General features: G+C 35.9%; 2 protein-coding genes across 2 annotated transcripts; one reads left to right on the top strand and one right to left on the bottom strand.

The window, feature by feature from the left end:
* The first annotated feature begins 4,302 nt into the window (after positions 1 to 4,302).
* On the top strand, positions 4,303 to 4,770 carry LOC141400918 (uncharacterized). Its single transcript, XM_073980618.1, has 2 exons — positions 4,303 to 4,314; positions 4,381 to 4,770. The coding sequence occupies exons 1-2, from the start codon at positions 4,303 to 4,305 to the stop codon at positions 4,768 to 4,770; spliced, it is 402 nt and encodes a 133-aa protein (XP_073836719.1).
* A 5,929-nt stretch (positions 4,771 to 10,699) lies between these two features.
* On the bottom strand, positions 10,700 to 11,195 carry LOC141402294 (uncharacterized). The gene is made up of 2 exons (XM_073983219.1): positions 11,184 to 11,195; positions 10,700 to 11,123 (listed from the first exon to the last, which is right to left on the bottom strand). Exons 1-2 carry the CDS (start codon positions 11,193 to 11,195, stop codon positions 10,758 to 10,760), a joined length of 378 nt encoding a protein of 125 aa, XP_073839320.1. The 3' UTR covers positions 10,700 to 10,757.
* Positions 11,196 to 13,560: the final 2,365 nt, after the last annotated feature.

Raw genomic sequence — 13,560 nt, 5'->3', positions numbered from 1 at the left:
TACACACGTTAGATTTACATGAAATAATGAAGATCACCATGTAACAAGTTTGTAACAATAAATATGTAAACCGTGTGTATAGCAAGCAATGTTCAATCACTGTCTGCAACGGAATATTTAAAATATTTTGTTGTTGTTCACTTCTATTACACTTTGAACAAATTTCAATATGCAAATTTTTTGAATGATTGGGAATGATAAAAAGAATAATACTCGAATAACAAAATTTTCTTAGCAATGTAATATTAATTTCAATATTTTGTTTTTTTTTCCCTTTCTGTAATGCCGAATGCTTAAATTCAAAATCTAATGTGAGTTAGGTTATGAGGTTGATTTCTAACACTTATTTTGCATTAAAGTCACAAAAGAGACCCAATTATCACGGCAATTAATTCACTCATCACTTGCTTACTCACTTATTTGTACTTAATATATAAATTATGACAAATTACGAAGTTATATCCACACTATATTCCAATTTCAAAAGGTGATTCAGCACTTCTCCTTCTGGTTATGTAGGGAAGAATCCACCGGAAAGCGAATATAGCCATCAATTGCGTTCAAAACATCGGTAAAAGCAACTTTCATAGAGTTGATATGTATTTCTCAGTTAATTCCGAAATCTCCGATCACTGGACGGCCAGAATTTTCTAGTTTAAAATCGTTTGTGTACCCTCGTGGCACTGCGTTTATTCTCGATAGCTAAACAGACTGGTCTTCTGGTTACATTGAGAAATGAGAAAGAAGTGATGACTGTAATCAAAACAGACTGTAAAAACTAGCCAACTCAACCGTTTTGTGTGTGTCATCAGTTGCTGCAAATGCGACACGGGAGCCTAGCAAACAAACAACAACATATTAACAAATGAAAGCCAGTAAAGAAATATACGAATATAAGGTTATAACATTCCGAATAATTACCTCTTGCACAAAAATCAATTGGCAATGAAATAAACGAAACAATCCAAAAGTAGGCAATCTATCTCGTTGTATAAAACAAAAACGTATGGCGATTGATCCAATGAAACCAAATATATTTTCTGTGGATTATATGATCATATAAAGAAGCCATTTTTAGATAAAAAATCCTGTAACACATCAATGCTTCAAAGTCACTTACAATTTTTTTCCTTCTTTGTAGCGAAGTAGGTTTTAGCCGAAGAAGTGTACTCATGTACTAATTATTAAACTAATGTGTCACTTGGAAAAAACTCAACAAGCTTTTACTTAATAATTTGACTTTGATTCACAAACTTTTTAAGCAGAGGAATGTTGACTGTAGGACTATTCAACAACCAAATGAACGAATCTAGGAATTCATTGCTAAAAGTAGCTTTAAAACCAGGAAACAGCCATGACAAAGGTGCCCAAAATGGCTAACAAGAATAGCAGAAAGACGTCAACTGGTTGATAGATATATTTCGAGATTTTTTCCCGTGCTCAAATCCCCAACAGAGGTCGCAGTAAAAAGTCGTTACAAATTCACAATTTGAATATCAAAACAATATGAAAGTAAATTGGTGGATGTAAGTGCAAGCGCCTCTACAATATGTGCAGCGATAACGAAGTTATAGCTCTTTAAATATGAAAAATATTTCCCAGGTAATCTAAAGCGATAATCATATGAAAATTAGACTATCACTAAAATAAATATTTATGAAAATTTTGTTGATAAAATTAAAAGTTTTGGATGGCGATTTGATGGGTGGGTTATAAATATAAAATTTTAGTGCAATAAGTTGACATCAACTGGACATGGGCAAAGTACCGTTATTAAGAATTAAAAATTTAAATTTGATTAAAAAATATAAATTCTTAATATTTCGTAGAGTATATCTTTTGATTGCCACCTTGGCCCTTAATTTCCGTTAATTGGACATCTCTTCCGAAGCGAAGTGTGTAAAAACATGCAACCCATCCCTGCAACCTTCTGAGATATATCGGTTCAGATTTTACATAGCCCCCATATATATCTTTTCCCGATTTTGCTAGAGTAAACGTCAAATTACAGATAGTTCGGTCAAAAAATTTAGTTAAAATCACTAAAATGCCGAAAATCGGGAGGCTCCATTAAATGGGGGCTATACCAAAACGTGGGGCTATATAGTCCATCTTCGAACTTGACTTGAAATAGCGCTCTAGCTCAATTATTGTGGACGCTAGAGTGATTACAACAGACGGACATGGCTATATCGACTCATAATTTTATCCTGATCAAGAATATATGAGTGAAAGTCAAAAAAAAAATTAAGATTGCTGAAGCCAAGGTTTGCACTATTATAGTACGCGAACCATTGCAGTATACCATAAAATATGATTATAGCTGGACCATTTGAAGTATTCTTGAAAAAGCTCAAACATTTTTCAAACCAAGTTAATTTGTGTTGAAGCTATGACCGCGTAAATGAATAAAAATAGGTAAAAACACTATTGGCGGTCAAACCGATTAAATTACGGATATCTGCCCCGAGTAAAAGTAGAGGAATACAAAATGAAGATTACACTTCCAATGTATGACTTTTCAAAATCTCCACTGCATCCACCTTTTATAATTCCTAAAATTTGAAGCCAGATTTTTCGGGTATTTCTAAAGGTAAATAGTATGATTAAAGAAAGCGCGATTATGCACAATTTGATGTGTATATTGACTATGTAGTCTACTGCCAAAGGCCAACAATTTGTGCGATATTTTTTTCTAAAAAACCTATTTTTTTGGGTACAGTTTTTACAATATCCTTTTGATTGTACTGGGACCTCAAGATATTTTAGTTTTTTGACGGTCCGGATCATATAAATCATCCATCCACCAGAACGGTGGAAACGGCTACAGCAAAAATCGAAAAATGTACTAAAAATGTTTTTGAAAATATCGCGTATTTAATCGCGTTTTCTTTGGATCGTTTAATTTTCAATGATTTTCGTTTTTTACGAAAACAGCGGTTTAAGAAATTTAGTGGCAAATTTAGTGGCATGTATCCGATTTATCCCAAAAATAGTGTGTGATGCTACATCCACGGTTCTTGATGGATTTTATAGAAATAGGTTTAGATCGATGTATTCTTTCATGGTTGTTAGTGAAATCGGATGCGCATAAAAAGTTTATGCACTTTGTGCAAATTATATGCGTTATACAATTTTTTGTAGACGATGCTACATCTTAGCGATCAAAGTAAATCCTATCAAATGTGTACAAATTAAAAGAGAAGAATTCGCAGTTTTGGTAAACCGCATGCGCACCAAGTGATTTTGATTATTTCGCGATTAACACGCATTTCAAAATGAGCATTGACCGATACAGTTTTATTTCAATATTATTTAAAGAAATCCAAAGCTTATTTCAACGTTCTCCATCTTCGCGATGTTTAGATTACTTACATATTTTTTAATATTTTTCAGATGCATAAACAGCTTGAATTTTAGTAAAACAAGTTGCAAACCACCAAGTTATTTGAATTCTTATTTAATTTCCGCGAAAATTTAAAACTCTGTCCTTAAAGTTATGGGACCTCAGTAAACATATAGTATGTAGGAGGCCACACATTAACAATATTTCTCAATTACTGAATAGAGTTTTAATAAGATTTTGCCTCATAATCATAATTGAAACCGCCATAACTTTTGCGCACAATAACCAAAATTAGTATCTCGAATGGATTTGAGAATGTTAATTTTTTTTCAATCCATGCACCAAAATCCAAAATCTCTCATGTAGCTTCAGAAAAAAATTTAATTTTTTCAAATGAAATATTTAAAAATTTTGACTTTTTCTCAAATGAATTTTCTTAACCGTAAGATGAAAGTGATAATTCATTTCTTAATGTTTTTTCACCCTCTATACGCCTATGTGGTGGTATTATTGACATTTGCAGCAAATTCAGAAAAGTTAGAGCCCTAGTGGACATACATACGTATGTACCCATGTGTATGTACGAATTGTGTTGTTTCCTACTGTTAGTTAACCCACAAGATAGCTGTACGGATTTGTTGGTCTATTGTGAATCACAATTCAGTACAAATTGTGGTAGGTCTGAAATGAACTTATTTAATATTCCACACACAATTGCATCATTCATTTACTTTGATTATAGACAGCAACATTTTTAAAGCAACGAAAAAATAATATGATCGTATTGAAATTAAATATTGACCATAATAAAAAGTCAAGAATATTTTTGAAGGGTACATTGAAAAAAGAATTAATTAAACACTGTGACAATTGTGATATAAATACGAAGCAAAAGTACTAAGGGATTATCAGTTATCAACTTCTTGAAATCGTTAACAAACCTTAAACAAAGAAAAATGTTCAAATTCGTAAGTTATAAATAACAAATTCTGTCAACAACTAAACCGCTAATGTTACTTCAATTATTTTTTTAGGCTGTTGTCCTTTTCGCTGTCATTGCCTGCGCTGCTGCCAAACCCGGTTTGGTAACTCCTTTGGCTTATACCGCACCAGCTGCAGTGGTTGCTGCCCCAGCTCCATTTGTCACTGCCACCAGCAGCCAATATGTTGCCCGTAACTACAATGGTATTGCCACTGCTCCAGTAGTTGCTCCCGTTGCCGCCCCTGTTGTAGCTAAAACTGTTGCTGCTCCAGTTGTTGCCAAGACTTTTGCTGCTCCAGTAGCTGCTGCTTACACCACCCCTGTTGCTGCTGCCTACTCTGCTCCCGTTGTAGCCAAATACGCTGCCACCTATGGCACTCCATTCGCTTACTCCGCTCCTTTCACATATGCTGCTGCCGCTCCTGCTCCAGTTTTCTTGTAAAAAACTATCGACTGAATTTTAGTGATCTGATCAAAAATAAACTAATAACTTATTGAAACTATGTATTTATGTTTATCATTATAGCACATAACTTAAACAAAAGTTAGAGTATTTAGTTCATTTAGCGGCTTACTATAACCTGAAGCTTACGGATGAAACATGACAGCTTAATAGATATTAGCAAAATCATATTACCATCTCGATACGAAAGAATCTAAAGAGATAACGGTTATCATGGCTAATTAAGTCAATAACAAGTATGAAATGAGTTAAGTTCGGCAGGGCCGAACCTTTTAAAAGTGCTAAGCTCTTCCGCCACCTTAACTGAGGGATATCACTTTCTTTAACCAAGGTTTAATACCAAGGAGACATCCATATTTTCTACCCGTTCAGTATTGGAATTCTGTAACTCATTTTTTGGTTACCGACAAAAATCGATCAAATTGAAACGCAAAGTTATGAAAGAAAAGTACTAAAAAAGTTAGCGACACTGTTGCTATCGGTAGGATTTAACGACAATTTTATTTTAGTAGCTAGATTACCGACAAATTTCATCAATTACCGAAATTATAATAGTTTTAATTTAATAGATTTTTTTCGGTAACTCAAACAATAAGTTAGAGAATCGCACTACAGAATCCGAAATACCATGTGACGTAACATTTGTAGGTATTGATCAATTTCTGCGTGGGGGTTTTCTACCCATTGAGAATCCGAAATACCTAGCTACAGTCACTACAGTAGTCACTGCAATCCTTAAAAAGTCTTCACAACGAGCGGTATCGTAATACCTCCAATCTGAGAACCCGCTATGCCTCTTCTATATTGAAACGCACATCGGTGGTCAAATGGGGCAAATATCTTAGCAATTTCATAAAACGTCGATGCGTCACTTTGTTTGGGGGCTATACCAAAACGTGGACCTACATAGTCTGTTTTCAATACCAAAAGTCCAACAATAGATTTTTACCAAAATTGCATCCATCTTCTTCATTCTGTTCGAATGCTAGAGTGATTTCCACAGACGGACAGACATGCGGACATGGCTACATCGATGTAGAATTTCACGCTTATCAAGAATATAATATATAATATAACGGAATGACAAACTTAATATACCCCCAAGGTATGGTGGAGGGTATAAAAACATACCTAAAGGTGTCTCAAGTAGAACGTAGTTTTTAAATTTTAAATAAAACACAGATATTTTAAAAAAATCGTGAAACTTTTTTTATGTCGTAAAGTAGACAGAAAGAAATTATGTATGGAACAAGATATCGTGCAGATGGCCGCCGCGGCTTTGCTGGCACACATGCGATCTTTTAATGAAATTTGCAATTACCGTTTTGCATAAATGCTGCGGTATTTCATTAATGCAGCGTCCAATTTCCTCTTTTAATGCTTGAGTCGTTGTCGGCTTATTCGCGTAAACTATCGACTTTAAAAAACCCCAAAGAAAATCTAAAGGTGTTAAATCGCACGATCTAGGCGACCAATTCTGGTCTCCAAAACGCGAAATAAATGACTGATGCAGCAATTGAATTGTTTCTCTGGCTGTATGTGGCGCCATCTTGTTGAAACCATGGCCTGTTTCTCTAAGACAATTCGAATTTAAATTCGTTCGAACTACTACCAAACTCCTGTAGAACAAGAAAGAAAGTATCAGCCAGCTGTGCGGATATATGCCATCAGCCTCTGACCAAACCAATCACAATAATTATGCCATATATAAAATATATTGATTTTGTATCGTGAGTTTGCTTTAAAATCTGTATGTACCGTAATGTGGGGCTATATCAAATCATTGACAAATACCAAACATTTTTAATGACCAAAATTTTTCATAATGGACTCGAAATATTAAATTACGTTAAACTAAGTTTAAAAGAAACTTTTGAAAAAGTTTTAGAGTTATATTGCTGAGTAGTCATTTTGGTATGTGCCGGGAGGGTTTTGGAGCTGGGACCATTACATCAGGAAGTACCGTTGTAAATGAGGCCGCTAGAACAAGCTACTGAAAAAAGAATCAAAACGATGCGAGAGGAGCTCATAAGGTGCTTCATTTCTGACATAATAAAAATTAAAGAATAAAGAAGGCCGAGCAAATTTCGAACTGGGTTGCCCTTTTTTTATTCTTTTACCAGAAGTAAGCAAGGTAAGCAGGCAAGGCAGCTTATGTACGCAGGCCTTAAACTTCACTTTTTTTCGAATTTTGTGTGGGAGGTACCCGAAGAAGAGGACCGATATAGCCCTTATTCCAACATTATACAAGACTGCATGAAATAATATGACGTGCAAAGTCTGCACCAATCAGAAACTCCCTGCGAGAATTATCTGGCGGATTTGCCATTTTGGTTGGTGTCGTCAGGGTTTCTTGGAACATTTAGGCCAATATCACAGGAAGTAGTGACTTAGGACAACATACTGAAACAAATTTCAAAACGATCCGAGATGAGCTCCTAGACTTCACTTTATCCGAATTTTGTGTGGGAGGAACCCGAAGGAGTGGACCAATATATCAAATTCGAACCCGATCTATATCTGGAAGGAATAATACTATGTTCAAAGTTTGGACCAAATAGATTGCTCCCTTGGAGAGTTATCGTTCATTTTACAGACAAATTTTGAACATTTGCGGGGGAGGTACCAGAAGGAGAGAACAGATGTGGCACATCTTCGAACTTAAACTAAGTTTGGACAAAATATTACGATACCCAAAATTTGGTTCAAATGGGTTGATCCGTTCGTGAGTTATCGGGCAGACAGGCGGACATGGCTAAATCGACTCCAAATTGTACGAGGGCGGTTCGGAAACTTCTTAGCCTATCAATGAAAGAGAACAGTTAGTTTTTCAAAAATATTTTTATTTTTCAATATAATCTCCTGGAACTTCAATACACTTAGTCCAACGCTTTTCTAGCAATTCTATCCCTTGATTAAAATAGTTTTCCTCAAGGCTTCAAAATAGTGGTGTACAACTGTAATTGCATCTTCATTTGAGGTAAAATGCTTGCCAGCAAGGAATTTTTTTAGATTTGGGAACAAGTAAAAGTCACTGTGAGCTAAATCAGGAGAATAAGGTGGGTGGTCAAGCAACTCGTACTTTAATTCGTTGATTTTAGCTATTGTTAAAACTCTCTTGTGCGCTGGTGCGTTGTCTTGATGAAAAATTATTTTTTTGTGTTGTAAGCCACGACGTTTTTTCTCGAATTTGTACATTTAATTGATCCAAAAGGTTGCAATAGTACTCTGAATTTATTGTTTTACCCTTTTGCAGATAGTCAATCAATAAAATACCTTTGAAGTCCCAAAAAACCGTTGCCATAACCTTACCAGCCGATTGAATTATTTTTGACTTCTTTGGGGCACTTCCTCCAGCTTCAGTCCATTGTTTGGATTGTTCCTTTGTCTCTGGAGTATAGTGGTGGATCCACGTCTCATCAACAGTTATGAAACGACGCTTAAAATCCATTTTATTTCGCTTAAAACTATCCAAACAAGCTTGAGAAATGTTCATTCTTATGCGTTTTTGATCGACTGTTAACAAATGCGGCACCCATCTTGCAGAAAGCTTTTTCATCTGTAGTTCTTCATGCAAAATTAAATGGACTCGATCATTTGAGATGCCCATGATATTAGCAATTTCACGCACTTTTATTCGTCGATCATTTAATACCATATCATGCACTTTGGCTACAATTTCTGTTGTTGTTGCTGTTTTTGGACGTCCACTACGTGGTTCATCTTCAATGCTTGTACGACCACGTTTAAATTCAGCAACCCAATTTTTTACTGTTGCATATGAAGGAACACTTTCACCTAACATATTCACCATATTATTATGAATTTCTTGTCCCGATAAACATTTTTTATGTAAATATTTAATGACAGCACGCATTTCTAATTTTTCCATTGTAAAAAAATTGCGGATGCGTCTTTTTTGAACACCTGTTTCTATATGAAGGAGTTGCCAGATCGAAACAAGATTTAACATGTGTTCATAACAGAGATGGAAGTTTCCAAAACACTTAACTTTTTTCTGTTTACACCGCGCTTTTTGTGCTAGGCTAAGAAGTTTCCGAACTGCCCTCGTATGAAACGAATTCCGTCCAAATATACTTGGAGTCTAAAACCGTTATTTCGATGAGGCACATTTTTGGAAGTATCAAAGTGTTTTCTGTGGATCGTTTCATTTAAGAAACCGACACATCACTCGCGTTTTTGCGATGTAAGTTAGGATTGAATTTCAAAAGTGTTGCGGAGGATGTACTTGCAGGAACGGACCGACATAGCCCATTATGGAAGTGGATCTTATTTTGGGAGACACATATTTTCGATAGATATCGCGCTCACTAGTCATTCCAGTGGGTCATCGTATAAATTTTGGACCATTATGTCAGAAAGCATGGACTTGTCCACGAAAACTTAAACGTAACATCTTCGAACTGAAACTAAGTTTAGACAAAATATGACGAAGGCGCAATTTTGGACCAAATCGGTTGATCAGTTCGAGAGTTATCGTTCTCTCCAACCACTACATATGGCGCCATAGGGGGTCTTACACCTTTCGGGCTGCTTTCTCAAGTAGTATGGACTTGCCCCTGACAAAACTTTTACCGTGGTAATTGAGGCAGCGAACGCAAGTTGCTTAAACAAAAAAGAAAAACCAAAGCGATTTGAGAGCAGGTCTTAAAGTGAACTTATCCAAAATTTTGTGTGGGTGGTACCCAAAATATTGGACAAATATAGTCCATCTTCGAACCTGATCTATATCTGGTAGATATATTAGGATGTGTAAAGTATGGACCAAATCGGTCACTTCCTTCAAGAGTTATCCTGCGCACAAATTTTCCGAACATTTTCGAACTTTTGTGGGGGAGGTACCGGAAGGAGTGGACCGATATAATCCATATTCGTACTTAAACTAAATTTGGACAAAATATAAAATGACAATATTAATTATTATAAACAACGTTTTACAAAATGTGTACGCAATCTTCCCATTTTCATTTATTTTAATTCGCACAATAATTTGTTCCGCTACGTCGTACTCACTTAACTGCTGCGAAATAACTATAAAACAAGCTGCAGCATGCAAACAAAGCAAATAAATGTCCCTTGCCGTTGGCGTTGATTGCATACAATCAACTCTCAACCGGAGTTCCGGAATTTTGCTCGCGAGATAAAGAAACAAATCAAAGTTTCTTTACAGATTATGTGCAGAGTACTCGGAAACTAATCGAAAAAAAAATCGAATTAAAATTTTCCTTCAGAGATTGTGCAGAGCCTTGGAAAATAATCGGAGAAAAAGGTTACGAAATCTCGGAAAAAATCTGATATAAGAGCCATCGGCAAAAATTGATGGCTGGGACCCTATGGTGTTTTCAACACCAGGTTTGTTACAGATGATCAACCACCGCCCTATGGCGAGGAACCCACCTCAAACTCATTTTTTCTATGGCTCAGATAGCCGGTTGATAATGCAACTCTACATCCAAGGCGAATGCATTCTTCTCATTTTGAGAGCTACAAAAGTAACCACGATACTGCCAGAAAGGGACCGAGATCAATTACTAGTCTAGAATCGAGGACCTATGGGGCAACTGTTATTATCAGGTGGACCCCAAAACTGTGCCGGAACTGGTGGCCCTTAGAGAAGATAACATATGTGTCTATGACAGACTTCTTTAGCAAGTTTTTAAGGATGGAATTCATTAGAAACCTAAACAAAAACACTCAGAACCCCAAATACCAAACTACACCTAGTTCGGTCAAAAAATATATCTAAAAACTTTAAAACATATAAAATCTGGTAATACTGTTATAAAACGGCTATGCCAAAACGTTGACCTATATAGCCCATTTTCGAACATGGTCTACCAGCAAAGAAAAGGGCGTTTTGAACTATAATGATAAACACAAAGAAATTGTTTCAATAAATTACTAGTTTATTTTTGATCATATCCTTAAGATTCAGTCGATAGTTTTTACAAGAAAACTGGTGCAGGAGCGGCAGCAGCATAAGTCAAAGGAGCGGAGTAAGCAAAGGGAGCGGCATAGGTGGCAGCGTATTTAGCTACAACGGGAGCAGAGTAGGCAGCAGCAACAGGAGTGGTGTATGCAGCAGCTACAGGAGCGGCGAAAGTCTTGGCTACAACAGGGGCAGCAACGGGAGCAACAACTGGTGCAGTGGCAATACCATTGTAGTTACGGGCAACATATTGGCTGCTGGTGGCAGTGACAAATGGAGCTGGGGCAGCAGCAACAACAGCAGCTGGTGCGGAATAAGCCAAAGGAGTTACCAAACCGGGCTTAGCAGCAGCGCAAGCAATGACAGCGAAAAGGACAACGGCCTAAAAAAATAATAAATCCACATAAGAAATTTGATATCTCTAATTTTGTTGTTAACTTACGTATTTGAACATTTTGTGTGGTTTTTGATTTGCTTCAGGTTTGTTAATAACTGATACTACCTGGACTGTTTTCGTGCATATTTATAGTAGAATTAAAATTGTTTTCAAGTCTATCGAACTGCCCTTCAGAATATGTTCTTGAAATTGTCTTCAAAATGTTGGTACTTGAAAGTGTTTTCTTAAATTGTTATTGTAATATGTTGGTCTACAGACAATGGGGTAGGTTGCCTTAACAAAACGTAAACAAAACGATGTGTACGGCATTCGTAATTAGTTCCAGTTGGTTAGTTAAAAATTCTGTCTGTTAAAGACCCACACCAATTTAATTTGTGTTGTGAGTCATTGGATGGAGACTTCCCCAACATATAAACTTAAAACAGTTTTTGAAATATTGTCTCAAATCATTTAATCAATATTCCAAATCTTGAGCTTTATTCGACAAATATATGTTTTTGAGTTTAAATTTAAAATTTTATTATATCCAAGATACAATGCTTCTTCAAACATTAGCAACTGGAATTCTCTATTTAGGTATGATATATGTATTTCTGGTGAAATGTAAGGTATTGCGGTTTAGGGTATATGTCAATTAAAAAATTTATTAATTTAAACAAGTAAGAACAGACTATAGTCGGACGGGGCCGACCATGTGATACCCTATACCACTATCCCTGTGCACTAGCTTTCCGGGCTAGCTTTTGATAAATGATAACTTTTATTTAAATGTATACATTTATTAAGTAATAAAGAAAACAATAACATGTTGAAATAATAATCTACATACATATATTTGTTCTAAAGCAATAAATGTAAAACAGTAACTAATGCAATACTATAAGTGCAAGAATTTTGTTCTCATGTGAAAATGTAACATTAAACTATGTTATAATCAATTTTATTAAGATAACATATGAAACATATTTGGGCGAAACGCGTCTTCTTGGGATAAAGTTATAAGATGTGCATTAGAAATTTTACCAATTTTCACACAAAAGTTTTGATCAATTTAACCCGCTAAATATTATCCGATCATATCGTTGACTTGCACGCTACTTCTTCATCTCAAACCAAAACTACGTTTAAAATTTCGCGCCGATCGGACTATTATTGCGACCTACAGAGCGGCTACAAAATCGAGCAAAAATTTTGTTTTTGGTCCATTTCATCCCTTTAACATTTCACGATCATCGCCAAAAACTAATCAGTTCTATTCTGGTCCAAACCCGACCTCCATACTAAATTTCGTGACAATCGGTCCATAATTGCGGCCTCTAGCTTGATTACAATTTTTAATGGACGGACAGACGGACGGACGGACGGACGGACACACATCGCTAAATCGCTTTATCTCGTCGAGATATGAAGTTTGGTATACCACATGAGGGGTCTACGACGAATATTTCGCGGCGTTACATGAATTTTTGGGAAAACAAACTTATTATACCCTTTTCCACATTGTGGTATAGGGTATAATTACTTAAAAGTAGCAAAAACCTCTTAAGAGGGGATGGAAATGAGGGCCTAATCTACACCTACCTAGCTGATAGAGCATTAAATTCAATGTAAGAGTTTTCTTAAACTCATAGTAGGCATTTCCGAAGCCAACTCCTTATCTCAACCCTACACATTAATAGTAACCAAAATTCCAAATTTCTCTAGCTCTAACCCTAAGTCCATATTTACATTAAGTCCATATTTACATTTTCTTAGCGGCTATTGTCAGTTTGAAGGAGAGAAAGGTTAGGCATAAAAACACCTTTGGTTTCTTTGGGTTACTCGGTTTTTTGATTTTATAACGGTAAATTTAGAGGAAATTAGAGTTTCATAGATGTTCATGTTTAAATGGTCATAACCATAATATCGAAATAATCATTAGCGACCCTATAAAGTATATATATTATTAATCAGCGTAAAATTCTAAGTAGATTTAGACTTCCTTCCCTCCGTTCGTCTGTTGTAATCACGCTATCTTCCGAACGAGTCGAGCTACAAGGCTGAACTTTTGTACACATGTGTTTTTGGTCTGAATTTAGATCAAGTTCGAAGATGGACTATACCGGTCCCCGTTTCGGTATAGCCCCCATATAACGGTACCGCCCAATTTCAGATATTTTGACGTTTCTAGCCACATTATGGATACAAATATGGACATAGGTCCACGTTTTCTTATAGCCCCCATATAACGGTACCGCCCGATTTCCAGTATTTTGACGTTTTTAGCTACATGTTGTGGCCGAATTAGCTACAATTTGGCATTTAGGTTTCTTAGTGATCAAGAGACTTATCCACAAAAAATTATGATCATAGGTCTACGGTTTGGTACAGCCCTCATATAGCGGTACCGCCCGATATCAGCTATTTTGACGTTTTTAGCTAA

Source organism: Musca autumnalis, unplaced genomic scaffold (genome assembly GCF_047663935.1).
Source record: "Musca autumnalis isolate F117 unplaced genomic scaffold, ASM4766393v1 scaffold_4, whole genome shotgun sequence".
Taxonomy (NCBI): domain Eukaryota; kingdom Metazoa; phylum Arthropoda; class Insecta; order Diptera; family Muscidae; genus Musca; species Musca autumnalis.
The sequence above is the reverse complement of the archived record's forward strand: the minus strand, read 5'-3'. Positions and strand labels throughout refer to the sequence as shown.